General features: G+C 47.2%; 1 protein-coding gene across 1 annotated transcript in view; it reads left to right on the forward strand.

Moving 5' to 3' along the window:
- Positions 1-26,534, forward strand: part of LOC140399088 (chloride intracellular channel protein 4-like) — a 72,356-nt gene that overhangs the window by 37,330 nt on the left and 8,492 nt on the right. Inside the window, exons 3-5 of the mRNA XM_072488219.1 lie at positions 12,916-13,041; positions 25,804-25,910; positions 26,196-26,359. Coding sequence (XP_072344320.1) covers positions 12,916-13,041; positions 25,804-25,910; positions 26,196-26,359 — 397 coding nt within the window. The remainder of the gene's footprint in view (positions 1-12,915; positions 13,042-25,803; positions 25,911-26,195; positions 26,360-26,534) is intronic.

Consider the following 26,534-nt stretch of genomic DNA (forward strand, 5'->3'; position numbering starts at 1 on the left):
TGGATCCTTGAAAAGGGCCTGCGAAATCTGCATGTAAGCGTGCCCAAGGCCGCCCTGGCCATTCCCAGTGATGTAGGGGCGCGGCCGGCGGAAGCTTCTGATGCTCCTGGCAGATGGAGCAGTTTTGGGCCACCTTCTCAATGTCGGTGTCGAGGCTCGGCCACCAGACATAACTCCGGGCCAACATTTTCATTTTGGTCACACCTGGATGCCCATTGTACAATTCTGTTAGTATCAGCTCCTGGCCTTTTTCCGGGACAATCACACGCAATCCCCCACAAGAGGATGCCGTTTTCCACGCTGAATTCTGACAGCTTGGAGGAAAATGCCCGCAACTCGCCTGGGAGCTGTCTATGCTGCCTACCATACAGGACTATGTGCCGAACCTTTGACAGGACTGGCTCCGTCTGGGTCCACTCACGGATCTGTGATGCCGTGACAGGCAAGGTGTCCATGAAATTTAGGGTTGCAACCACTTCACTGGTCGTGGGGGTCGACATGGGGCCGGTCGATAAAGGCAATCGGCTCAGTGCGTCGGCATTTGCTACCTGCGTTCCTGGTTTGTGCTCCAGAGAATACTCGTATGCAGCAAGCAACAAAGCCCAGCGCTGGATCCGTGCGGAAGCAATGGGCGGTATTGGCTTATCCTCTCTGAAAAGTCCCAGCAGAGGCTTATAATCAGTCACGATAGTGAAATGGCGGCCATACACGTACTGGTGGAAGCGTTTCACCCCAAAAACCACTGCCAGGCCCTCCTTCTCGATCTGCGCGTACTTTTTCTCCGCTGCAGTCAATGTGCGGGAGGCGAAAGCTATCGGTCGCTCGGCCCTGTTCTCCATCTTGTGGGATAGGACGGCCCCAATACCATACGGGGATGCATCACATGTGACGAGCAAAGGCTTTCCAGGATCATAGTGGGTTAGTATCCCAGACGACGACAATTGTTGCTTTACCCGCCGGAAAGCGGTTTCTTGCGGCTGACCCCAAACCCAGGTGTGATTTTTCTTTCGCAGAAGGTGCAACGGGGCCAGCGTAGTTTCCAGATTGGGGAGGAACTTCCCGTAATAGTTTACGAGACCGTGAAAAGAACGAAGATGCGAAGTGTCAGTCGGGGCCGGGGCTTATTGAATCTCACGCACCTTCTCTGCGACTGGGTGCAAACCTTGGCGGTCCACCCGATAACCCAGGTAGACTACTTCCTTTGCCTGAAATACGCACTTTGTGCGACGTAAACGGACTCCAGCCTCCGAAAAGCGTCTAAGGACAGCCTCCAGATTTTCCAAATGTTCCTGCTCCGACGTCCTGTAATCAAAACGTCATCTAAGTAGACAGCGACACGTGGTAAACCTCTCAAAATGCCCTCCATAACAGGTTGAAAAATTGCGCAGGCAGAGGATACTCCAAAGGGCAACTGTGTATATTCATACAGGCCCCGGTGTGTATTAATCGTTACATATGGTCGGGAGGCAGGGTCCAGCTCCAACTGCAGGTAGGCGTGACTCATATCTAATTTTGTGAACGAGAGTCCACCTGCAAGCTTCGCGTAGAGATCCTCTATGCGAGGCATTGGATATCGGTCGAGTCGGGAAGCCGTATTCACTGTAAGTTTATAGTCGCCACACAAGCGAACTGTGGCATCTGGCTTCATTACAGGTACAATTGGTGCTGCCCAGTCAGCAAAACGGACGGGCCTGATAATACCCAAACTCTCCAAACAAGTGAGCTCCCCTTCTACCTTCTCGAGCAAGGCGTAAGGCACCAGGCGCGCCCGGAAATAGCGCGGCGTGGCTCCTGGTTCGACTTGGATACGGGCTACGGCCCCTTTTATTTTCCCCAAACCAGGCTGGAATACATCTGGGTATCGTCCTAGCACCTCAGTCAACCCTCCAGAAACTGTTTGGAGGATGTGCTGCCATTGCAACCGCAAATGGCGCAACCAGTCCCGACCCAACAGGCTAGGCCCATGGCCGCGCACCACGATAAGTGGGAATCGCCCCTCCTGGCGTCCATAAACAACAGGGGACATTGTAGTTCCTGCAATGTCCAGTGGTTCCCCCGTGTAGGTGGCCAATCTGGCCTGTGAGTCGGTTAATGTAAGGGTCTGTATACCCTGCTTGATGCGGTCGAATGTCCTCTGGGCGATCACGGAGACCGCTGCGCCGGTGTCCAACTCCATCTCAAGTGGGTGACCATTGACCCGTACTGTCACCTTAATGGGGGCCACACGGGGAGCTGCCACACAATGCAGCTGCAGGCAGTCGTCCTCCGTCTCCACGTCCTTAGGAGTAGTCGCCGCAGGTTCATCCACATGGAAGGTATGACCCCTGGGCGGGTCCCAGTTTTGGTCGGAACGACGGCGCCTCTGGCGCCACCAGGACCGCCGTCCGCGACGGGGTCGGCGCCTACAAGTCTGACACGGACATGGCTCCTCATCCATTGGTTTGGGGAGAAATGTCCGACGGCCACTGGTCGGTCTGGACGTCGCCTCGCCCAAGGTACCGCAGGAGTGCGGGGGGACATTTTCGGATGGAAGGGGTTGCGCCCCAAGGCATGTACTTCCATTCCCTGTAGCTCCTGCACTCCTCGTTCTGCGCTCTCTCGGGACAATACTATTTGAATGGCCTGTTGAAAAGTCAATGTTGGCTCAGCTAACAACTTTCTCTGGGTGGCCGCAGTGTTAATACCGCAAACCAAATGGTCGCGTAACATTTCTGACAAGGTCTCACCATAGTCACAGTACTCCGCAATCCTGCGTAGCCTGGATAGAAAATCGGCAAGGGATTCTCCAGGGGTCCTCTCAGCGGTATTAAACCGGTAACGCTGGACTATCGTGGACGGGGTTGGGTTAAAATGTTGCCCCACTATATTCACAAGTTCATCAAACGTTTTGGTGTCCGGCGCAGCTGGGTACGTAAGGCTCCTAATCACCCCAAACGTATGCGGGCCACAGGCGGTGAGCAATATGACCACCTGGCGCTCGTTTTCGGTGATATTGTTTGCCCGGAAATAGTAACGCATCCGTTGTGTGTACTGGTTCCAGCTTTCCAGCGCAGCATCAAAAACATCCAAACGTCCGTACAGAGGCATGGTATAATAGAAAACAACTTCCAACCTGTATCCAACAAAAATCCAGGGAGGTGGCTTCAGCAGTGTAGACAGCTATTCACTTCAACCCTCGTCGCCAGTTTTGTGAGGGCCACGAAGAATCCAGCACGAGTTTTAAGGATACAAAGTAATAACATTTATTTACAATAACATATATATATAACAGCAGCAGCAACTTCCCTTGCTGCACACTCCTTCCTCTTGGTTCCAAACTGGCCAGCTTTATTTATACTTGGAGTTTACTAATGGTTTCTCCGCCCCACTCATTGGGGAAGCTCATACTCCCACAGGATTGTGGGATTGTCATTAGTCCCCAGCCAATGGTAAGCAGGCAGGTTATAACACAGCCCCATAAGAAATTCGCAAATGGAGAGAGATAGGTTAGGTGTGTGGGCCAGAATTTGGCAGATGGAGTTTATCGTGGATAAGTGTGAGGTTATCTATTTTGGTCAGAAAAATGGAAAAGCAACTTATCTAATTGGAGAGAAACATCAGACATTTTGGTGCTTAGGGATCTGGGTGTCCTCATGCATGAATCGCAGAAAACTAGAACGCAGGTACGGCAGGTAATCAGGAAGGCAAATAGAACTTTGGACTTTATAGCTAAAGAAATAGAGTATAAAAGTAGGTAAATGTTGCTGCAACTGTACTTGGAATTGCTGCGACCTCACCTGGAGTACTGTATGCAGTTTTGGTCCCTTATTTGTTGAGGGATGTAGTTCCATTCTAGGCAGTTCAGAGGAGGTTCACCAGGTTGATTCCAGAGATGAGGCATTTGTCTTGTGAAGAGAGATTGAGCAGTTTAGGCCTCTCCTCTCTCGAGTTTAGAATAACGAGGGGAGATCTAATTGGGGTTTATAAGATGATAGAGAGTTTTGACAACGTCGACGTAGGGCGGATGCTTCCTCTTGTGGGGTATTCTAAAAAAAGAGGTCATAATCTTAGGATAAGAGGTGGCAAATTTAAAACGGAGTTGAGGAGAAACTATTTCTCCCAAAGGGTTGTGAATCTGTGGAATTCTCTACCCCAGAGTGCGGTGGATGCTGGGACAGTGAGTGAAGTTAAGGAGGAGTTAGACAGATTTTTAATTAGTAATGGGTTTTGAAGGGTTATGGATAACAGGCAGAAAAGTGTTGAGGCCAAAATTAGAACATCCACGATGGTATTGTATAGCAGAGGAGGCTCGAGGGGCTGAATTGCCTGCTCCTGCTCCTCGTTCTTATGTTCTTAATTCAGTTCTTCCTGGCAAAAGGACAACAATAAACAATAGTCAGTGAAAATCAGAGTTGAGCTATTAATCTCTGAGAGATTAAGATGACATATTGTGTGTCATGACAAGTCACATGTCACACTAGTGTTATCGCAAGTGTTGGGTTAATGCAAGTGATTGAAATGATGGAGGATTTTACTCTACATCATCGGCGGTACTTCCCGGCAGCAGTTGAAAAATATTCCCTTTCCCACTTTATGTATTTTACAGGTAAACAAGATTCGGGGTTACCTTTTTTGGCACAGTGTCCATGCCTCAAATGTTGCTTTTCCTTTTCATATTTGTTTCCCGACCCCACTTTCGGTGGTTTGAGACTTTAATTGAGAGTTTTCTTTTTGAACATTATTAGTTAAACATGACAGCGCTAAGCATTAACAAAAGGTCTTTTGTTGGTCTACCTAAGTGTTCGGCTATGGGTGGAGGTTATGCAATATGGGTGGGGTAGAAAGTCACATAATTCATGCATCAGTCAGTCTGTGACAAGGCAGTTGGTTTCTCTTGAGACATGTGTTGAAGAGTAAACAACAATGATAGCGGGCAGCCTGGTGCCAAAGGAAATTCAGACTGTGTAGAGAAAACAAAATCCGCAAAATAAAATAGGGTAGTAAAGAAATAAACGGCACTTTTATTTTAATGAGCTCAAAGTGTTGGTCAGGCGGCGGAGTCTTTCTAAAGACACGCCACTGTCGAAATATAGGAACAGGTCTCAAAATAGTATCGGAAGAAACAGCAAATGATGCATTTCAATGGGGAATGTCTGAACATTCTTTTCTCTACAATAATGGAAGTCTGAGGAGTAATCCTTCAGATTATGAAGGATTTTGATAGACGGAGAGATGTTTCCATTTTGGGCCGACAAAAGTTAGTTAAGTATAAGATAAACAGGAATACAACTAATAGGAAATTCAGGAGAAACGTCCTTCTCCAGAATGGAGCCACAAAGATTACATTGAGGCAAAAAGCATGGATGCATTTAAGGAGGAACGAGATGAACATGTTATATTGTAGGAAGAGAAAGATCTGCAAAAAGACAGCATGGATTACAAGCGCAGTCATTTAAAAAAAAATCTCTGGAGTTATACAATAGTCTCCTCAGATCCTGAGGAGATACCGACCAGAACTGAAGCCCGCGATGCAATGAAATGGTAGTGTTTAGAAATTCAGAACCACATATTACTAACTAGTCAAAGGGACCGGAATTTATACTTGAGTACAAGTAATTCCTGAGACTGCTGTGGCTGACTGCATAAGCTTGTTCCAGGAGAGATGCACCAGATCAAGTTATTGAGCATGAGTCCAACTACCCACAGAAAGACTGACCTGCTGTAAGGTTGTGTTTTTTCAGATCGACCCAAGAGGACCTGGAGAGCTGTCACATTATAGGAGGGACGTGATCGCACTAGAGAGGGTCCAGAGGAGATTTAGAAGGGTGTTGTCAGGACTGGGGAATTTTAATTACCTGGAATGATTGAATATGCTGAGAGAGTTTTCTTTGGAACAGAAGGGAGATTAAATTGAAGGGTATAGAATTATGAGGCGGCTAGATAGAATGGATTGTAAGGAGCTATCATCTGGAGGTCAAGAACTAGGAGTCATAGATTTAAAGTAATTGGTAGAAGGATTAGACGGCCTAGAGAAAAACAGACCAGGACAGGATGGTGGTGCAGTGGTTAGCACTGCTGCCTCACGGCGCTGAGGTCCCAAGTTCGATCCCGGCTCTGGGTCACTGTCTTCTTAAAAAATATATATTTATTCAAATCTTTCAACAAATTTTCAGCAAAACTCCCAACAAAAAGAAAGAAACAAGAACACAACAATCAGAAATTATACATTGGATTTCCCCCATATACAATAACCCCCCATACAACATTTAAAAACACAAATAGGGAACGCCCCCCCACCTTCACCCAAACGCCACCCCAAAAGAAACCCCCCCACCCCCCCTGCCCCGCCCTTGGGCAGCTGCTGCTGCTGACCTCCTCCTAACGCTCCGCGGGATAGTCTAGGAACGGTTGCCACCTCCTGAGGAACCCTTGCACAGACCCTCGCAAGGCAAACTTTATCCTCTCCAGTTTGATGAACCGTGCCATGTCATTGATCCAAGCTTCCACACTAGGGGGCTTCGCATCTTTCCAGAGTAGCACAATCCACCGCCGGGCTACCGGCCTCTTTCGCCTCCTGCACTCCCGGCTCATCCGATACCCCAAATAATGCCAATCCCCAGCTCGGCTTGACCCGGGCGTTCCCCACCTTGGACATCCCTCCAAACCCCATCCAGCGCCGGGCATGACCTGAACATATGGATGTGATTTGCCGGGCTCCCCGAGCACCTCCCACATCTGTCCTCCACCCCAAAGAACCTACTCAACCTCACCCCTGTCATATGCGCTCTGTGAGTAACTTTGAACTGTATTAGGCTGAGCCTGGCGCAAGAGGAGGAAGAATTAACCCTACTCAGGGCATCAGCCCACAGACCCTCATCTATCTCCTCCCCAAGCTCCTCCTCCCACTTGCGCTTTAACTCCTCCACCGAGGCCTCCTCCTCTTCCTTCAGCTCCTGGTAAATCGCCGAAACATTGCCTTCTCCAACCCATACACCCGAAATCACCCTGTGCTGAATCCCACGTGCCGGAAGCAGCGGGAATTCCCTAACCTGCCGCCTCACAAATGCCCTCACTTGCATGTACCTGAAAGCATTTCCCGGGGGTAGCCCAAACTTCTCCTCCAGCACCCCTAGGCTCGCAAACGTCCCATCGATGAACAGGTCCCCCATTCTTCTAATCCCTGCCCGATGCCAGATCCGTCACCCTCCACCCATCCTTCCCAGGACGAAGCGATGATTCTCCCGAATCGGGGACCAAACCGAGGCTCCCACCTCGCCCCTGTGTCGCCTCTACTGCACCCAGATCTTCAGCGTCGCCGCCACCACCAGACTCGTGGTGTACCTTGTCGGCAAGAGCGGCACGGTGCCGTCACCAGCGCCCTCAGGCTCGTGCCCACACAGGACGCCATCTCTAGCCTCTTTCACGCCGTCCCCTCTCCCTCCATTACCCACTTATGGATCATCGCCACATTGGCTGCCCAATAATAGCCACACAGATTCAGCAGCGCCAGCCCCCCCCTGTCCCTGCTACGCTCCAGAAACACACTCTTCACCCTCGGGGTCTTATTCGCCCACACAAATCCCATGATGCTCCTGCTTACCCGTTTGAAAAAAACCTTGGGGATCATAATGGGAAGGCACTGAAACACGAAGAGAAACCTCGGGAGGACCGTCATTTTGACTGACTGCACCCGACCCGCTAGTGAGAGTGGCAGCATTTCCCATCTTTTAAAATCCTCCTCCATCTGCTCCACCAACCGCGTCAAATTGAGCTTATGCAGGGCCCCCATACTCCTAGCTACTAGGATACCTAGGTATTGAAAGCTCCTTTCCGCCCTCTTCAGCGGTAGCTCGTCTATCCCCCTTCCCTGGTCCCCTGAATGCCCCACAAAGAGCTCACTCTTCCCTACGTTGAGTTTATACCCCGAAAAGTCCCCAAACTCCCTAAGGACCCGCATGACCTCCGCCATCCCCTCCATTGGATCCGCCACATACAACAACAGGTCGTCGGCATACAGCGATACCCGGTGTTCCTCTCCCCCTTAACCAATCCCCTCCATTTCCTGGACTCCCTCAGTGCCATGGCCAGCGGCTCAATTGCCAGTGCAATCAACAAGGGGGATAAGGGGCACCCATGCCTCGTCCCCCGGTACAGCCGAAATTACTCCGACCTCCGCCAGTTCATAGCCACACTCGCCACTGGAGCTCTATATAGCAGCCTGACCCAACTGATGAACCCCTCCCCGAATCCAAACCTTCGCAACACTTCCAAAGATACTCCCACTCCACCCGATCAAAGGCCTTCTCCGCATCCATAGCTGCCACTACCTCCGCAGCACAGGGCTAAATCGCTGACTTTGAAAGCAGACCAAGGCAGGCCAGCAGCACGGTTCAATTCCCATACCAGCCTCGCCGAACAGGCGCCGGAATGTGGCTTTTCACAGTAACTTCATTTGAAGCCTACTTGTGACAATAAGTGATTTCTTCTTTCTTCTTCTTCCGCTCCACCGAGGGCATCATAATCACATTGAGGAGCCTCCGCACATTTGTATTTAGCTGCCTACCCTTCACAAATCCCGTCTGGTCCTCATGAATCACCCTCGGGACACAGTCCTCAATTCTCGTAGTCAGCACCTTCGCCAGCAACTTAGCGTCAACATTGAGGAGCGAGATCGGTCCATACGACCCACAATGCAGTGGATCCTTGTCCCGCTTCAAGATCAAAGAAATCAGCGCCCTGGACATTGTCGGGGGCAAGGCCCCCCCCCTCCCTCGCCTTATTAAAAGTCCTCACTCGCAACGGGCCCAGCAGGTCCACGTATTTCCTGTAGAATTCAACCGGGTACCCATCCGGCCCCGGGGCCTTCCCCGCCCGCATGCTCCCCAATCATTTAACCAGCTCCTGCAGCCCAATCTGCTCCCCCAAACCAGCCACCTCCTCCTCCTCCACCCTCGGAAACCTCAGCTGATCTAGGAATCGTTGCTCAGACCTGTACAGATCCCCATAGATGTCCCTAAATACCTTGTTTATTCTCACCGCACTCCGCACCGTATTACCCCCTCTAACCTTAACTCCACCAATCTCCCTCGCTGCCTCCCTCTTACGAAGCTGATGTGCCAGCATCTGACTCGCCTTCTCCCCTTCCTCATACATCGCCCCCTGCGCTTTCTTCCACTGTGCCTCTGCTTTCCCCATGGTCAACAGGTCGAATTCCGTGTGGAGGTTCTGTCGCTCCCTAAGTAGCCCCTCCTCGGGAGCCTCTGCATACCTCCTGTCCACTCTTAAAATCTCCCCCGCCAACCTCTCCCTCTCCCTGCCCTCTCTCTTCTCTCTGTGGGCCCTAATGGAGATTAGCTCTCCCCTGACCACCGCCTCCCAGACTACCCCCACCTGCACCTCCCCGTTGTCGTTGGCCTCCAAATATCTTTCAATACACCCCCGCACCTGCCCGCACACCCCCTCATCCGCCAACAGTCCCATATCAGGGCGCCACAGAGGGCGCTGGTCCCTCTCCTCCCCAACTCCAGCCTCCACCGAATGCGGGGCGTGGTCCGAGATGGCTATGGCCGAATATTCCGTTCCCTCCACTTTCGGAATTAGCGCCCTGCTCAAAATGAAAAAAATCTATCCGGGAGAAGGCTCTATGGACGTGGGAAAAGAAGGAAAATTCCCTGGCCAGCGGCCTGGCAAACCTCCATGGATCCATTCCCCCCATCTGGTCCATAAACCCCCTGAGCACCTTGGCCGCAGCCGGCCTCTTACCCGTCCTGGACCTAGAACGGTCCAGTGCTGGGTCCAGCACCGCGTTGAAGTCCCCCCCCAATATCAAGCTTCCTACCTCCAGATCCGGAATACGACCCAGCATGCGTTTCATAAATCCAGCATCATCCCAATTCGGGGCATATACGTTCACCAGTACCACCCGCGCCCCCTGCAACCTACCACTCACCATCACATATCGACTCCATCATCCACATTCAGTGCCTCGAACAATACCCGCTTCCCCACCAGTATTGCAACCCCTCAGTTCTTCGCATCCAGCCCTGAATGAAAGACCTGCCCTACCCATCCCTTTCTCAGCCTAACCTGAGCTGCCACCTTCAGATGTGTCTCCTGGAGCATAACCACGTCTGCCTTCAGTCCCTTTAAGTGCGCGAACACCCGGCCCGTTCACATTCCAAGTTATCAGCGAGATCGGGGGGGCTACTCGCCCCCGCCACCCCCCACCGACTAGCCATCTCCTTTTCTAGGCCAGCCACATGCCCGCGCCTCCCGCACCCTCCAGTCCCCCAGGTGGCGGACCCCCACCTTGACTACCTCTCCTACCTCCAGCTCCCCTTTGGCCAATGCAGCAGCAGCACAGTCTCGTTTCCAGCCCCCCCCCCCCCCCCGAACCCCCCCCGCTGCTAGATCCTCATCTAGCAATTTTGCTCCACCCAAGACACTCCCGTAAGTCAGCTGACTCCTGCTGACCCCGGCCTCTCCTGCCATTCCATCGACCCCCCAGTGTGAGAATCCCCCCACCCCTTGGCAGTCAGTGTGCGCTCCTCTCCAGCAGCGCCCTTCCCCCCGGTCCCGCCCCCATCCTTCCCTAACGCGGGAAAAAGCCCGCGCTTTCCTGAGTCAGCCCCGCCCCCTCTGACGCAGCTCCTTTTTGCGGCCTTACCCCAACTCCCCATCCCCAGGCCTCCACCCCCCTCTTCCTCCATGGGGCCCTGCCTCTCCAACACCGACGCTCACACTCTCCCACAGCCCCCACATCAAACCCATTCACCCATCCCCGCCCAGCACTCAAACAAAAAGAACATTCCCCAAACACAGTAAACATTCCCCCACGACAAACCTTCAATTTGAGTCCAACTTTTCAGTCTGTATGAAGTTCCTTGCCTCATCAGGCGTTTCAAAATAGTGGTGCCGATCTTGGAACGTGATCCACAACCGTGCTGGCTGCAGCATCCCGAACTTCACCCCCTTCCGATGGAGCACCGCCTTTGCCCAGTTGAAACCAGCCCTCTTCTTAGCCACCTCCGCACTCCAGTCCTGGTACATTCGGATCTCCGTGTTCTCCCACCTGCTGCTCCGCTCTTTTTTGGCCCATCTCAGGACACACTCTCTGTCCATAAAGCGATGGAACCTCACCACTACAGCCCTTGGCGGCTCGTTGGCTTTGGGTCTCCTTGCCAGGACTTGATGAGCACCATCCAGCTCCAGGGGCCTCGGGAAAGCTCCCGCGCCCATCAGCGAATTGAGCATCGTGCTCATATATGCCCCGGCATCGGGGCCCCTCCATTCCTTCAGAGAGACCCAGAATCCGAAGATTCTTCCTCCTCAACCTATTCTCCAGGTCCTCAAATTTTTCCGCCCACCTCTTGTGCAGCGCCTCGTGCGCCTCCACCTTCACTGCCAGGCCCAAGATCTCGTCATCATTCTCCGAGGCTTTTTGCCGCACCTCCCGGATCGCCACCCCTTGGGTCTTCTGGGTCTCCACAAGCTTCTCAATCGCCGCCTTCATTGGCGCCGCCATTTCTGTCCTCAGCTCCTCAAAGCAGCGTTTAAGAAACTCCTGCTGCTCCTGCGCCCACTGCGCCCACGCTGCTTGGTCTCCACCCGCCGCCATCTTGATTTTCCTCCCTCGCACTTTTCGCTGCACCAGGATCACTTTTTTAACCGCTCCACTCCTGGTCCAATCCATATACTGTCGGGGGGACCTTGCTGTCACCTTCCCACACTGGAAGCCGTCGAACAATTGCCGCTGGGGCCCCTCTCAAGAGCCCAAAGGTCCGGTCCCGGCGCGAGCTGCCGAACGTGCGACCTACCTAGGCATAGCCGCAACCAGAAGTCCCTCTGGGTCACTGTCCGTGTGGAGTTTGCGTGGGTTTCACCCCCACAACCCAAATATATACAGGGCAGGTAGATTGGCCACGTTAAATTGACCCTTAATTGGAAAAAATGAATTGGGTACTCTAAATTTATATAAAAAAGAAAATCAGACCGGATTCCTCCTCCTGACTGCCCCAGAGCCCCACTATGGAAGACCACATAGGAGGGCGCTGGACAATGATACACACAGTGGTCTGTCACTTTAGATCTTGTGCTCAAATAAATGGTAACCAGCCTCATTTACATGAATAATTCATAGCCATTTGGATGAAGTATTGGAGGGTATTGGAATCATTTTTGTTTGTGTTTTAAGTTTCATTTGTGATTTTCTTTATTTAAGGCTCCCTTTATGAGGCTGCCCCTTTTAATTTGTTCCTCAGTTTATTTAATTTAGTTTGATTTCCATCAAATTAGTTGGAATCCCATGGAATTATAACGCAGTAAGAGTAGAAGAATGGGAGCTTGACAATGGATCTTGAAATTGGGGTTTATAGAGGTGATTGGCAAAAATTGCTGAAAATCAGGTGGATCGTATTGTGAAGCAGGTTTGCCTGATATATTTCTGCTCCTGTTTTTCATGTTCTTAAGATGGCCAGGAACGAGTTAAAACAGCCCCCGTTATTTTTCTAAAGCTTACTTCGTGTCAGGAAGGCCCTGAGGCAGATTAAGAATCTCTTGTTCTGGACATCAATAACATTGGAGGCCTGTGTGTATCCACCACAGAAATATTCCTCCCCGATCGCCTAAAGCTAACATGATGAAATAGGCCCATAGAATATTTAAACACAGCAGTACGGAAAAAGCAAATTATGTCAAAATCTACGATGCTTTGATTGCCGAAGGCAGTATTCCTATCATATTTTTGGTTTGTTTGCTGTGTACAGGCTCCACAAATGCTAATCTGCCCCTGAGCTGCACATGTTTAACCTACCGCATGCATCGCTTGATTTCTTTTACCAATTTATTTTTTGCCACTGAATTACTTGAGCCCCGGGCTTCACTTCGGCCTTGTTCAGTGGAGTCTTTAAACATAATGAATGTCCATTTCCATTGCAGGAACCCAGATATGCTGAAGGATATTGCGCCAGGCTGTCAGCCGCCTTTCCTCATTTACAATGGCGAAGTCAAGACCGATACTAACAAAATTGAAGAATATCTGGAGGAAGTTCTTGCTCCTCCCAAGTAAGTCGACGATACCCTCTTCAGCAAATTTGACTAAGGTTTAAAATGAGGTCTGATGTGATATTCCACTGCTTTCTAGAGATGAGAAGAGGTCAGTGGAGGTTCAGTGCAGATCCAGTAACTAATGAAATTTACTTTTGAGATCCTGGGCAAATGTGACAGAAATGTACAGGTATCGCAGCCAATGAGGTCAGACGGGGCTGCGAATCACTTATAAGAAAATACAGAAAGACCAATAACTCAATAACCTGAAAAGATTAGAGTCGTACAACAGATGAGGCCATTCGGCCCATCGTTGTTGTGCCAGCTTTATAAAAAAAAGCAATGGGGAGATTTTCCGCTGACGGAATTTTCCACTCTCGCTGAAGTCAATGGACTTTTGAATGGCTTGCCGCATTTTCCAGCCCCACCCCTTTTGTGACAGGGCCATAACATTTTGCCCCATAGTTGGGATTTTCCAGACCCGCTGAAAGTTAATGGACTTTTGGTTTCACTGCCACATCTCCAACGGCGGGTCATGCCACGGTAGGACTGGAAAGCCCCAGTCCATATCTAATCAGTCACAGAACCATAGAATTCTTACAGTGCAGAAGAAGGCCATTTGGCCCATCGAGTCTGCGCCAACACTCTAAAAGAGCACCCTACCTATGCCTACTCCTCCCACCCTACCCCCCGTAACCCCACCTCACCTGCACATCCCTGGACACTAAGGGGAAATTTAGCATGGCCAATTCACCTAACCTGCACATCTTTGGACTGTGGGAGAAAACCGGAGCACCCGGAGGAAACCCACGCAGACACGAGGAGAAAGTGCAAACTCCACAGTCACCTAATCCCTGAATTGAACTCGGGTCCCTGGCGCTGTGACGCAGCAGGGCTAACCAGTGTGCGGCCGTGCCCCTCTGTCTCCTGCTCTATCACTGTAGATTGTTGTTGTTTAACTGTATATCCATTTTGAAAGCTGTCTGTTGAAACCGCATCCTTCCCTTCCAGATCCCTGTCTTATCAGCTACCTTAATTCGGTGTCTTTTATTTTAGCAATTTTTTCCCCATTTTCTGTATCAAAACCCGAAATAATTCTGAGCATCCTGACTTTCTTTGTTCGCAGAGAACATTCTCTGCTTCCCCTATTCTTTCTCCTGTGAGAACCTGCATTAAAAGGCGGTGTGTCTCCTCTTGTGGTTGAACAAGTTGCAGAGCCCGAGGCAAAATTGCTGTGTTGCAGTTGGGAACTGTGTGTGCTTTCATTGCTGAATGGTGTTTCATAGCTTTGAGAGTTCTTGTTTCATCTGACAACTGGAGCACTTGTTGAAAGTCGGGTGCTGGTATCAATGGAACATTGTTCAAAACGCTGCAAGTGAACTGCAATTTCCACCCTACAAAAACCAGCCACGTCTGTCTTTTTTAATTTATTTTGTCCTGGAGTCATGTAGATGTTAACCTGCTTGTGATACAGGGGTAGCTTCTAATGTTGAAATTTAAAGATTAAAACTGTTCCTCTAAAGGTTTTGCTCCAGCAAATTCCCTGGCGCTGTGAGGCAGCAGTGCTAACCAGTGTGCGGCCGTGCCCCTCTGTCAAGAATTCCTTCGTCCCTCTGGATCTCAACAGTCTCTTACAATCCCACAATCCTTTGAGGTCTCTTGGTCGATTCTGCCCTCTTAGCGGTTGCTGACTTCCCCCTCTTTGCCATTGTCTCTCTAATGGTTGCTCCTGTAAAGACAGGGCTGGTTTAGCTCAGTGGGCTGGACAACTGGTTTGTGATGCAGAACGGAGGCCAGCAGTGCGGGTTCAGTTCCCGTACCAGCATTCACAAACAGGAGCTGGAATGTGGCGACTAGGGGCTTTCCACAGTAACCTCATACTTGTGACAATAAAAGATTATTATTATTAAAGCCTCTTGGGATATTTTTGCCAAGTTAAAGGCGCTACATCAATGAATTTGCTGGCAAAGGTTCAAGGACATCACAATAAACGAGAAGTTATTTTGAAGTCTCGAATGCAGCATCCTCTCTCTAAGTTATTGCTAACTTCAGTGAAACATCAACATATCCATAAAGATCACACAAATTCTTGCTCTCATATAGTCCAAGGTCATACAGACTGTTGGGTGTGGATGAAAGATGCATTATTCCAAACAGTGACAGGTTTGTCAATCGTTAAAGGGGAGAACCCAAATATTTGCTGTTGTGAAATATATATATTTATATAGTCTTAATTATTTTGTGAAATGTGAGAATTGCTGGCAAGGGCAATATTTGTTGCCTATCCCTGATTTTCCTCGAGAAGGTGGTGGTGAGCCACCTTCTTGAACTACGTCAGTACACTCACGGTGCCATTTGGGAGGGAGGTCCTACATTTTGACCCAGTGACAGTGAAGGAGCAGTGATATAGTTCCAAGTAAGGATGGTGTGTGGCTTGGAGGAGAACCTACAGATTGTGTCTTTCCCATGGATCTGATGCTATTGTTCTTCTGATCTAGATGGTCATGTTTGCAGGTTTGGAAGGTGCTGTCAAAGGAACTTTGGCAACTTTCTGCTTGTGATGGTACACACTGCTGGCATCGTGCTTCAGTGCTGCGGGGAGTGAATGTTGAACGTGGTGAATAGGATGCCAATCCTGCTTTAGAATATTGTTGAGCTTCTTGAGTGTTGTTGGAGCTTTACTCATCCATGCAAGTGGGGAATATTCCATCACACTCTTGACTTGTGCCTTGACGATGGTGGACAGGCTTTGGGGGGTTAGGAGGTGAGTTATTCATCACAGAATTCCCAGCTGCTGACCTGCTCTTGTAGCCGCAGTGTTTATAATGTTGGTAGAGTTATGTTTCTAGTCGGTAATAAACTCCACGGATTTTGATAGTGATTCAGAGATGGCAATGCTGTTGGTAGATGGTTAGATTGCTGAAGGTGGGTTACTTGTACCACATAAATGTTGTGTGCCAATTATCATTCCGAGTCTGAAAGTTGTCCACAGATTGAACACAGACTGCTTTAGTATCTGTTAAGTCTTGAATGGTACAAAACAATGTGCAATTACCACAACCATCCCCAGTTCTGATCTTATGTCGGAGGGAAGGTCAGTGATGAAGCAGCTTAAGAGGGTTGGACCTAGGAAACAACCTGAGGAAAGTCTGCAGCCATGTCCAGGGGCTAAAGTGATTGACTTCCAATAACCACAGCTCTCTTCTTTTGTGTTGGTTTCGACTCCAACCAGTGGAGGGTATGCCCCTGATTCTCACTGACTCCAGTTTTAGCTGGGGCTCCTTAATGCCACACTTGGTCAAGTGCTGCCCTGATGTCAAGGGCAGTCACTTTCACCTCATCTCTGGAGTTCATCTCAATTGCCCAGGTTTGGACCAAGGCTGCAATCAGGTCAGGAGTTGAGTGGGCCTTCCTGACAGAGAAGCTCAGAAGCACAAATGAAGTTGAATAATTGCCTTGAATTGGAAAAATGGACTTTCTTTGAATTGTAGAATGGTAGCACAGAAGGAGGGCATTCAGTCCACCGCATTTGTGCTGGTTCTTTTGAAAAGCAACCCAGTTAGTCTCTTTCCTGCAATTTTTTCTCCTTTAAATATTTATCCAATTGCCTTTCTGAAAGTTTGCATTATCAGGCAATGCATTCCAGATCACTGCAACCTGCAGTGTAAATACATTTTCCTTACATTGCCTCTGCTTTTTATAAATCTGTGTCCTTTGGTTATTGGCCGTTCAGCCACTGGAAGCCATTTCTCTCCATTTACTCCAACTAAACCCTTTTAAGCTTCTCTATTAAATCTCCACTATATCTTATCTCCTCCATGGAAACAAGTCATTGCTTCTCCAATCCACCAACGCAATTGCAATCCTTCACTTCTGGAACTATTCTGGAAAATCTCTGTACCTTCTCCAAATCCTTCCTAATGATTGGATTTGAACCCTAGTTGAACATATAATTGTGCTGAATTATTCCAGTGGCAGGTAATTACAGAAAGATAATTACAGAAAACGCCTTAGTGTTTTTAATTTAACATTGTAGTCGCTGTTGGAATGTAGGAAATACAGCAGCCAATTTGCGAGCCGGCCAAATCCTAATAACATAGTTGATTTAAACTCCCAATAATAGGCCAGCACAGAGTAACATTTGAATGAAGCAAGCACAGTTAATGAAGGCAATCACATATTTCAGAACAAGAAGAACAAAGAAAATTACAGCACAGGAACAGGCCCTTTGGGCCTGCGCCGACCCAGATCCTTTATCTAAACCTGTCGCCTATTTTCCAATGTTCCCCGCCCGTTCATATATCTGTCTAAATGCATCTTAAATGATGCTATCGTGCCCGTCTCTACCACCTCCGCTGGCAAAGCGTTCCAGGCACCCACCACCCTCTGCGTAAAAGACTTTCCACGCACATCTCCCTTAAACTTTCCCCCTCTCACCTTGAAATCATGACCCCTTGTAAGTGACTCCCCCACTCTTGGAAAAAGCTTGTTGCTATCCACCCTGTCCATACCTCTCATAATTTTATAGACCTCAATCAGGTCCCCCCTCAACCTCTGTCTTTCCAACAAAAACAATTCTAATCTACTCAACCTTTCTTCATAGCTAGCACCCTCCATACCAGGCAACATCCTGGTGAACCTCCTCTGCTCCCTCTCTAAAGCATCCACATCCTTCTGGTAATGTGGCGACGAGAACTGCACGCAGTATTCCAAATGTGGCCTCACCAAAGTCCTATACAACTGTAACATGACCTGCCGACTCTTGTACTCAATACCCCGTCCGATGAAGGCAAGCATGCTCTATGCCTTCTTGACCACTCTATCGACCTGCGTTGCCACCTTCAGGGTACAATGGACCTGAACTCCCAGATCGCTCTGTACATCAATTTTCCCCAGGACTCTTCCATTGACCATACAGTCCGCTCTTGAATTGGATCTTCAAATGCATCACCTCACATTTGCCTGGATTAAACTCCATCTGCCAATTCTCTGCCCAACTATCCAATCTATCTATATTTTGCTGTATTCTCTGACAGTCCTCTTTGTTAAGTAATGGGTTAAGAGACATTGCAATTAATTGTCTCATTTATGTTAAGTATCCGTTAAATGACACTGATATGTAAAGGGGCTTCAGGTGGCCTCTGTCAGGTGATGTATAGTTAGAGTTTTGTGCAAAGGCTGTTGGAAGGAAATAAAGGTGTGTTTGTGAAAAAGGAACAGAACTTTGGACTCTTCATATCACAGCAATTAAAACGTCTAACAATTGGTAGCAGAGGATGGTTGCTGTGTAAATGTGAAGGGTTGAAAGATACGACTTTTCCAGATCAAACCAAGGAGTGAGTGAGAAAAGAAAAAAAAAAGGTATATATGGCTGAACCGAGGATAAAGATGGCTGGACATGACTATCCTCCCTCATTTTCTGAAAGGGAATTGTATGACCAATGGAGAAGTGCAGTAGTTATGTGGACTGAGGTAACTGCTTTGGGTAAGCGAAAGCAAGGTATGGCATTGGCTCTTTCTCTACCATATGGCAGTAAAATCCGGAGCAAAGTGCTTTCTGAGCTGGAATTGGAAGAGTTAGACTCAGAAGAAGGTCTGGTGATGGATAAGATTTATAAGAAAGGTGACTTGTTAAGTGCGTATGAAACATGGTCGGATTTTGATAAGTTCCGGAAAATGGAGGATATCTCCATGGAAGTCTATATAATGGAATTTGGCAGACTATATAAAAGGCTGCAGAAACACATCCTGGAATTTCCACAGTCTGTGTTGGCCGTTAAATTACATGACTGTGCTAGAGTGAGCAACATGGATGGGCTCCTGCTTTTGACAGGAGTTCAGTTTACTGATAAGGATACCTTATTCGAACAGATGACAAAAGCTTCACAAAACTTTCTGGGGAAACATTCGATTCCGATGGCTCTGATGACCCAAATAGGTCAGCCTGCAATAAGGTAGAATATGGAAGATACACTACTAACAGGATGGCGAAATCGTATGGCTACGAACAGGGCTCAAGACTATAGAAGGAGACCGAGACAAGGAAATTATGAAGATAGTAACCCAGTTAGAACCTACAGTAGGAAGATGAACCCCAGAAATGCACAGGGCATGCTAAATCGATGTTTTCGATGTGACTCTCAATACCATTATGCTTTCAACTGTCCAACTCATTATGATAGAGTGTTTGAAGCGATACATGACACGGAAGAGTCAGCAGAGAAAAAAGGTAGTGACCAGAAAGAAGGCATTGTCCTATCAACAAGCAGTTTTACTCCAGTAATGAGGGTGTTGGTTACAGAATCCTTCAACTGTGCTGTATTGGACAGTGACTGCACATCTATTGTGTGTGGAATTGACTGGTTAAAATGTTACCTGGACTCTCTGAATGCTGAAAATCGTAACAAGGTTAAGGAATTTGAAAGTTCCACAAGTTTCAGGTTTGGGGATGATAATACTCTGAAGTCGCTGAAAAGAGTGGTGATCCCTTGCAATATTGCCAGAGTGAATCATTTCATTAGCACGGATGTTGTATCAAGTGAGATACCTTTGCTTCTGAGCAGACCGTCGATGAAGAAAGCACACATGAAAGTGGATATGGAACAGGATAAGGCAACAGTTTTTGGAAAGATGGTGGACTTACAATTTACACAGTCGGGACACTATTGTATCCCATTACTGACAAATAATATTTCAAGTAGAGTGGTTAAGGATGTGTTAATGGCAGTTGAAAATGTGACTTTAGCTGATAAAAAGCTTGTGGTATTAAAACTGCATAGGCAATTTGCACATCCGTCTCCTCGGAGGCTGAAAAATTTATTAAAGGATGCAGGGGTATGGGATGACGACTATACTAAACTGATAGAACAGGTTAGTGACCGCTGTGAAGTTTGTAGGAAGTACAGAAGGACACCAGCACGACCGATAGTAACCCTCCCTTTGGCCAGGGATTTTAACGACATTGTGGCCATGGACCTTAAGATCTGGGACAAAGCAAATAATATATTTATTTTGCATTTTGTAGATTTAGCAACCAGATTTAGTCAATCAACGATTGTACGAAGTAAAGAAAGAGAATAATTCTGGATTAAATCGTGGAAAAATGGATAGGGACAGGAATGGGTCCACCAGCAAAATTCCTTACGGACAATGGAGGAGAATTTGCTAATGATGAGTTTAGGGATACGTGTGAAAACATGAATATCAGAGTTATGAATACGGCTGCAGAAAGCCCATTTAGTAATGGTGTCTGTGAAAGAAATCATGCTGTCATCGATGACATGCTTCGGAAAATTTTGGCAGAGCGACCAAATTGCAGACTAAATTCAGCTTTAGCATGGGCAGTACATGCAAAGAATTCATTGCAGATGGTTGGGGGCTATAGTCCCTATCAATTAGTGTTTGGAAGAAATCCTAAAATTCCGTCCATTTTGGATGACCAGCCTCCAGCTTGGGAGGGGACGACAATTAGCTCTGGTTTTGCTGAACATGTAAATGCATTACATAGCAGTAGAAAAGCTTTCTTGGAAGCAGAAGTCTCTGAAAGAATTCGCAGAGCTTTAAGATATAACGTACGGCCATCAGATGCCGTTTTTCAGCAAGGTGGCATGGTATACTAGAAGAGAGACAATTCTAATGAATGGAAAGGCCCAGGGAAGATCATAGGCATAGATGGCAAAACAATTATTTTGCAACATGGTAATCAAACTGTTAGGGTACATTCATCAAGGATAATGGGTACAGATTACAAATTTTTAAATTTAGACAGAGCAGACAGACATGATGAGGAACCAGAGTCATCTGGTACACATGTGTTACAGAACTATGAGGACCAATTAATTGATATAGACAGGGTTTCTGTGGAGGAACACAACACTTCTGATGAATTAGAACAGGTCTTTTTTCCCAAAGGGCAACTGCCAAAGGTTGGTACAAAAGTGACATACTTGCCTGAAGGGTCTAGTCAATGGAAGGATGCAACTATTATTAGTAGAGCAGGGAAGGCCACCGGAAAGTATAAATATTGGTTGAATGTACAGCATTCAGGGGAAGGAGTCAAGACAATGGATTGGGAAAACGAAGTTCAAAAATGGAGGGCACAGAAACGCAGTGCCAGTTCAGATAATACATCGGATAGTGAACAGGTCCGCAGGAAAAGGTCGATAACTATTGAAAGGACATCCCACAGCAGAAGGGAAAGATCAAGCAGTAGCAGTACAGAACGAGATACCAGGTGGGAGAGGGGACGTAGTTTATCAAGATCTCGGAACATGAGTAAGACTCCGAATACTAATCGGAGTAGAAGCACACTTGCACGTGAGATTTTGGTGGCTTCAAATAAATTAGATGAAAAAGTTATCAAAGAAGCTAAACAGCAAGAATTGCATAGTTGGAGTGAATTTGGGGTATACACGGAAGTACCGGATCGGGGACAAAGAGCTCTATCCCACAGATGGATTTGCAGGGAAAAGGTTTTTCCGGATGGAACTTATAAGGCAAAGGCCAGGCTTGTGGCAAGGGGATTTGAAGAAAACTTAGAAGATCTGGATTTAAGGGTAGATTCACCTACAGCAGGAAAGGTTATTTTAAAGATCTTCTTGGCTCTATTAGCCACAAAGGCATGGGAATGCAAATATATAGATATAAAAGCTGCCTTTTTGCAGGGGCATCAGCTCCAGAGAGACATTTTTCTCCGTCCTCCTAAAGAAGCAGCTAACACAGAAGGGGTACTCTGGAAGTTGAACAAATGTGTGTATGGATTAAATGATGCATCTAGAGTCTGGTATTTTTCGGTAAGGTCAGTTTTGTTAAAGTTAGGCTGTTGCCAGTTCAAAGCAGATCCTGCAACGTTTTACTGGCACTATAAAGGAAATCTTTCTGGCATTTTTATGATGCATGTCGATGATTTTTTTGTGGGGTGGGACTAGTGATTTCGAAGCTATTGTAATCTCTGGTTTGAGGAAAGAATTCAGGGTTGGAAGTCAGGCTTCCGGTGCATTTAAATATATTGGACTGGAAATTGGACAGACTAAGTCAGGGGCAACTTTACATCAGCAATCTTATTTGGAAAGCATCAGCCAAATAGCAATTAGTCGTGGCCGAGTTTCACAAAAAGACGCAATGGTTTCAAAGATAGAAAAAAAGCAACTACGAAGTTTAATTGGGCAACTGAACTGGTTAGGTAGACAGACTAGACCTTACGTGAGTTTTGATGTCTTCGAGTTGAGTACAAAAATGAATGATCCCAAAGTGGAAGACATAATAAGAGCAAATAAAGTGTTGGCCAAACTAAAAATGCAGGATTGTGTTTTGAAGTTCCCGGTTTTAGGTGACCTTTGGCACTTGAAACTCATAGTTTATAGGGATGCGTCCTACGCAAATTTATGTGATGGGATTTCAAGCGCAGGAGGTTTTATAATTTTCCTTTTGGGGAACAATGGTAAATGTTGCCCGCTTGTGTGGGAAACAAAGAAAATAAGGAGAGTGGTAAAAAGCACTTTGGCTGCTGAGACGTTAAGCCTTGTAGAGGCGGTGGATATGGCCTTTTATATAAGTATGATATTGACAGAAATCTTGGGATTAGGGGATTTGGGTAATATACCTATTGACTGTCACATTGACAATAAATCCCTGTGGGAAAATATGCACTCTACAAAAAGTGTCAATGAAAAGAGGTTACGGCTAGACATCGCAAGTTTGAAGCAGATGTTGGACAGAGGGGAAATAACAAAAATTAAATGGGTCGACAGGAGCTATCAACTGTCAGACTGTTTTACGAAAAGGGGCGAGTTCACAGAAACTTTTGGATATTGTTAATGAAGGGCGCTTGTTTCTGTGGCTGTTTCTTTTTCTTTTTCGTCCAAACAAAAAAAAAGTGTGTGGGGGGGGGGGGGAGGGGGAATCATGTGTGTGTTTTTGAGTTTCTTGAAATGTTTTTTTCACCTAATTTTTTTTTTTTCTCCAAGGAAGTGGAGACTGTTAAGTAATGGGTTAAGAGACATTGCAATGAATTGTCTCATTTATGTTAAGTATCCATTAATTGACACTGATATGTAAAGGGGCTTCAGGTGGCCTCTGTCAGGTGATGTATAGTTAGAGTTTTGTGCAAAGGCTGTTGGAAGGAAATAAATGTGTGTTTGTGAAAAAGGAACAGAAATTTAGACTCTTCATATCACAGCAACTAAATCGTCTAACACTCCTCGCTATCTGCAACTCCACCAATCTTAGTATCATCTGCAAAATTGCTAATCAGAGCACCTATACCTTTGTCCAGATCATTTATGTATATCACAAACAACATTGATCCGAACACGGATCCCTTTGGAACACCACTAGTCACCCATCTCCATTTTGAGACACTTCCTTCCACCACTACTCTCTGTCTCCTGTTGCACAGCCAGTTCTTTATCCATCTAGCTAGTACACCCTGAACCCTATGCGACTTCACTTTTTCCATCAACCTGCCGTGGGAAACTTTATCAAATGCCTTACTGAAGTCCATGTATATATCTACAGCCCTTCACTCATCAATTAACTTTGTCACTTCCTCAAAGAATTCTATTAGGTTTGTAAAACATGACCTTCCCTGCACAAAACCATGCTGCCTCTCACTGATAAGTCTATTTTCTACCAAATGTGAATAGATCCTATCCCTCAGTATCTTCTCCAACAGTTTGCCTACCACTGATGTCAAGCTCACAGGTCTATAATTCCCTGGATTATCCCTGCTACCGTTCTTGAACAAAGGGACAACATTAGCAATTCTCCAGTCCTCCGGGACCTCACCTGTGCTCAAGGATGCTGCAAAGATATCTGTTAAGGCACCAGCTATTTCGTCTCCCGCTTCCCTCAGTAACCTGGTTTAGATCCCATCCGGTCCTGGGGACTTGTCCACCTTAATGCCTTTTAGAATACCCAAAACTTCCTCCTTCCTTATGCCGACTTGACCTAGAGTATTTAAACATCCATCCCTAACCTCAACATCCATCATGTCCCTCTCCTTGGTGAATACCGATGCAAAGTACTCATTAAGAATCTCACCCATTTCCTCTGACTCCACGCATAAATTCCCTCTTTTGTCTTTGAGTGGGCCAATCCTTTCTCTAGTTACCCTCTTGCACCTTATATACGAATAAAAGGCTTTGGGATTTTCCTTAACCCTGTTGCCAAAGATATTTCATGACCACTTTTAGCCCTCTTTATCGCGCGTTTGAGATTTGTCCTACTTTCCCGATATTCCTCCAAAGCTTCATCAGTTTTAAGTCGCCTAGATCTTATGTATGCTTCCTTTTTCACCTTAGCTAGTCTCACAATTCCACCCGTCATCCATGGTTCCCTCATCTTGCCATTTCTATTCCTCATTTTCACAGGGACATGTCTGTCCTGCACTATAATCAACGTTTCCTTAAAAGACTCCCACATTTCAAATGTGGATTTACCCTTAAACAGCTGCTCCCAATTCACATTCACTAGCTCCTGCCGAATTTTGTTATACTTGGCCTTTCCCCAATTTAGCACTCTTTCTTTAGGACCACTCTCGTCTTTGTCCATGAGTATTATAAAACTTACGGAATTGTGATCGCTATTCCCAAGTAATCACCGACTGAAACTTCAACCATCTAACCGGGATCATTCCCCAATACCAGGTCCAGTATGGCCCCTTCCCGAGTTGGACTATTTACATACTGCTCTAAAAAAACTCTCCTTGATGCTCCTTACAAATTCTGCTCCGTCTACGCCTCCAACACTACATGAGTATTTGGTTGTATTCTTTCATGGGATGTGGGCGTCACCGGCTGGGACAGCGTTTGTTACCCATCCCTGATTGCCCTTGAACTGAGTGGCTTTCCCAGGCCATTTCAGAGGGTTAGTTAAGAGTCAGCCACATCGCTGTGGGCCTGGAGTCACATGTAGGCCAGACCAGGCTAGGACAGATTTCTTTCCATTAGTGAACAATTGACAAGCAAGTGATTGATTCAATGCCATCAGCCATGGTGGGATTCGAACCCTGGTCTCTGAATTATTAGCCAGTGACAATGCCACCATGCTACTGCCTTCCATGCAAAATACATTTCCAGTGAGGGATTATATAATCAGATAGGCAATGTTGCCGTCATGCCCACTTTCCTACTCCCAGAGGAGGGAGCCTGATCCGTGGAGGATAGAATGACTGACTCAATTCGCCAAGCCATTGTTTCTCCTCCCTCTCCTTTCCCGACCGGCTGGTAAATTCATTGTGCCCTGGGGCCAGATTTTCTTCAGAGTACCTCACCTAAAATTTGGAAGTGGGCCCTAATTGTCCTTACAGCCAGGGACTTGTATCATTTTTTTCTTGGATATGGGCGTGGTTGGCGAGGCTGACACTTATTGCCCATCCTCATAGTTTCCTCGAGAAGATGGAGTTGGACCTTCTTGAACTGCTGCAGTGGAAGTTTGGTTTGGGTGAGCAGTTTGCTGGCTCCAGTAGTAATTAGTGTAAACCTGACAGAGTAATGACGGCAGGATTGGACTGCCCTGGTGTAACACCATTTGTTGATCGTTCTAGGATTTTAATATGTCCTTCTTTGTACTTGACAGGTTACACACTCTCCCATTCAGTTTGCTTGCTGGTGTCCAACAGGGACATCTCAGTGAAAGGAATGACTGGCACATAAAAAATGGCTTTTAATAAGGATACATTAGCTCCCCCAAGTCATTCAGAACCACTGAAACAATGCAGCCGTTTCATATATTAGCCTTCATTGACCATGAAGAGTTATGTTTGTTTTATTCTTTCCCCAGGTACCCTAGGCTGAGTGTCAGATGCAAGGAATCCATGACTGCAGGTTATAAGGTCTTCCAGAAATTCTCAGCATACGTTAAGAATCCACTTCCTGAAAAGAATGAGCGTAAGTTCTCACTTGAAGCGCTGGTGTTGTAAAGATGATAGACCAATTAAAACTCGCTTCTTTGAATTGGTACCTTTATGTTTGGCTTGCTTCCAGTGAATGCAAGAGGCATCATTGATGCCCAGATGGGGGAAATCTCCCCCATTGCCTTTGTTGAACCAATGTTTGGCAGTGTCTGGACCAAGGCTCGGCCAAGTCTGGATGTTCAACGGCCCTTGCTGTAGAAAATGGCTGTTCTGACTGGCAACACTTCCTTCCATTGCGCTAATAACTGTCTGTGTTTAGCTTTGGAGACGTCATTCCTGAAAGCACTGCTGGAGCTGGAACAATACCTGAACACGCCGCTGGCACACGAAGATGGGACCTCTCCGTCAAAGAGGTTATTCCTGGATGGGAACGAGCTGACGTTGGCTGACTGCAACCTCCTACCTAAACTCCATGTGGTTAAGGTGAGTGAGATTTTAAAGTCTTATCCTTATCAACGGGTCCTCTCTATTTCTGGAGAAGATGTGCTCATCATTCAACCTCCTTCACGAACCGGGGGTGGTGGTGGGGAGGGGGAGGAGGTTCATTCTGGACCAAGGGGCCTCTGTAACTGCTCTATAATGAGTTCTACCTGAACCA

The sequence above is a fragment of the Scyliorhinus torazame genome, chromosome 22 (assembly GCF_047496885.1).
Source record: "Scyliorhinus torazame isolate Kashiwa2021f chromosome 22, sScyTor2.1, whole genome shotgun sequence".
Classification (NCBI taxonomy): Eukaryota; Metazoa; Chordata; class Chondrichthyes; order Carcharhiniformes; family Scyliorhinidae; genus Scyliorhinus; species Scyliorhinus torazame.